This window comes from Cyprinodon variegatus, unplaced genomic scaffold, assembly GCF_000732505.1.
Source record: "Cyprinodon variegatus isolate N-32 unplaced genomic scaffold, C_variegatus-1.0 Scaffold0, whole genome shotgun sequence".
Taxonomy (NCBI): domain Eukaryota; kingdom Metazoa; phylum Chordata; class Actinopteri; order Cyprinodontiformes; family Cyprinodontidae; genus Cyprinodon; species Cyprinodon variegatus.
The window spans coordinates 335,830-337,768 of NW_015150453.1; the positions used below are offsets into that span (position 1 = coordinate 335,830).

At 42.3% G+C, this 1,939-nt stretch overlaps 1 protein-coding gene across 1 annotated transcript in view; it reads right to left on the bottom strand.

Annotated features, from left to right (window-relative positions):
* Positions 1 to 815: 815 nt before the first annotated feature.
* The window catches only part of smg5 (SMG5 nonsense mediated mRNA decay factor), a 41,728-nt gene continuing 40,604 nt past the window's right edge, over positions 816 to 1,939 (bottom strand). The window contains exon 20 of the mRNA XM_015402451.1: positions 816 to 1,685. Coding sequence (XP_015257937.1) covers positions 1,602 to 1,685 — 84 coding nt within the window. The 3' untranslated portion in view covers positions 816 to 1,601. The remainder of the gene's footprint in view (positions 1,686 to 1,939) is intronic.

Consider the following 1,939-nt stretch of genomic DNA (forward strand, 5'->3'; position numbering starts at 1 on the left):
TTTTGACATAAACACACTTTTAGAAATTGTTTCATTGCATCATAGGTTTTATTTTAACCTAAATGTCTTCATAACATCTAGCTACTCTTACCTTAGCGAATGTTTGGACACACTTGTATGTGTGCAAGATTTAAATAAGCGATTTTTTTCTGCTTACAAAAAAGTATCTTTTCTTGAATGTCAAACAATTTTTTACTTTTGAGTAAAAGTTTGAACTGTTAACTTAATATTGGAGTTAAAATGTGTGCTTTTGGTTATTCTCTTCACACTCCTACCTCTGCAAAGCTCAAAGTCCTGTACAGGAGAGATCTGGTTCTGTGAGACAGATTTCAGGCGGGTCCAGTGGACAAACTATTTAAGTTGAACAGAAGACAGAAAGAACCGTGAAAAGGTCAGCATCGGTTTCTTTTTATTGTTCAATGCATGTCCACACAAACTGGTTCTCCTCTGCACCGTGCATGATGGGACAGTCACTATGGAGATGGCGATGGGACACATTTTAGGATTTACAGACATCCACAGACCCCCGCCCCCAGGTCAGCTGATCTCCATCATCTCCACCTACACCAATCAGCTTCTAGCTCCCTGCTCTCTCTTAAGGTGGCGCCTGATAAATACATTTTCTTTTTTTTAGCTTCTTTTCAGGATTGGTTCAGTGGATCAACACACAATCAATCACCCCCCCCCCCTTCCCTTAGACATTCCTGTTTATCGTTCAGATTGAGCTTAAAAAAAAGAAGCAAAATAAACAATTTGGGTACAAAAATAAAATCCAAATGAAAATCTTCAGACAGGGCGAGTCCTGCTGTTTTTTGTTTTTTTTCCTTTCTTTTCTCAGACAAGAAAAGCACAAAACATACATCACTGGTCACAAAGGTACACCACAAAAAGGAAAAAAAAATATTTGAAAACCAAAATAAAGACAGAAGAAAAACAAAAAGTCTGTTTTCTATAATCCTTCCTTAAAGCCGTTGAATTAGGAGGCGCCCGGCTTGTTTCTGAGCGACGGACGTCGGGCTGCGCCGCCTCCTGTCGCCCAACCAGACTCACATTCCTGACCCTGTTCCAGGAAATCATACTGAAGGAAAGAGGGAAGGGACATCCAGACCACTGCTCTAAAAATCTATATGGATTCATCTTAGCGTGAATGAGTTTGTGTGCGGTTTCTCTCAACACAAATGTACTCGTTTGCTAACATATACAGTGTATTCCTGGTTAGAGGTGAACCAGGGGCACCTGAATCTCTGCAGCGCCCTTCCCACCGTTTCCTCCCCCCCCCACTGACCGCTGCAGGCGCTCACGCTTTATGTTTAACAAACAGAGAGGTGGGAGATCGGCTGCTGCTTATAGCGTCGTTTCGCCTGCGTTTCTTCTTTTGCTTTTTTACATTTTTTTATTTTATTTTTTGAACTCTGCTTTATTTCCGTGTCCGGCCCTCTTAAAAAAAACCTTTTAACTCTTCCGTCCAGCTTTCTTTGGAGTTTTGTTTCCTTTTTGGAGACGCAGATACACACAGAGCAAAAGAGTGGGAGAGAGAGAGGGAGCGAGTGTTGTGATCGATCAGCTGCTCGCAGCACAGACAGCTGCCCCCCTTTGAGCTTTCAGCCGATCTCCTTCCACTGACGGTAAAACTCTGCGATGTTCTTCAGCTCCATGCCTGCGGAGGAAGCGGCCTGAGTCGCTGACTGGAAAAGACAAGAACAAAACAAAAGTATTGGAACAGAGATAAAAAAAAAAGTCATAATTCGTACAAACTTCAATATTATAATAGTAACTCCTCAAAGCATGGTGGAAGCACCATGGTGCTGAGGGGAGGGACATTTAGGCTGATTGGAAGGAAAGTGTGTGGGGAGGAGGTATAACTTATTAATCTGACTCCGCCAGATGGATTTGCTCCGCATATCCATCTGGAAACCTTCCGTTGAAGTAATTTTGGGAA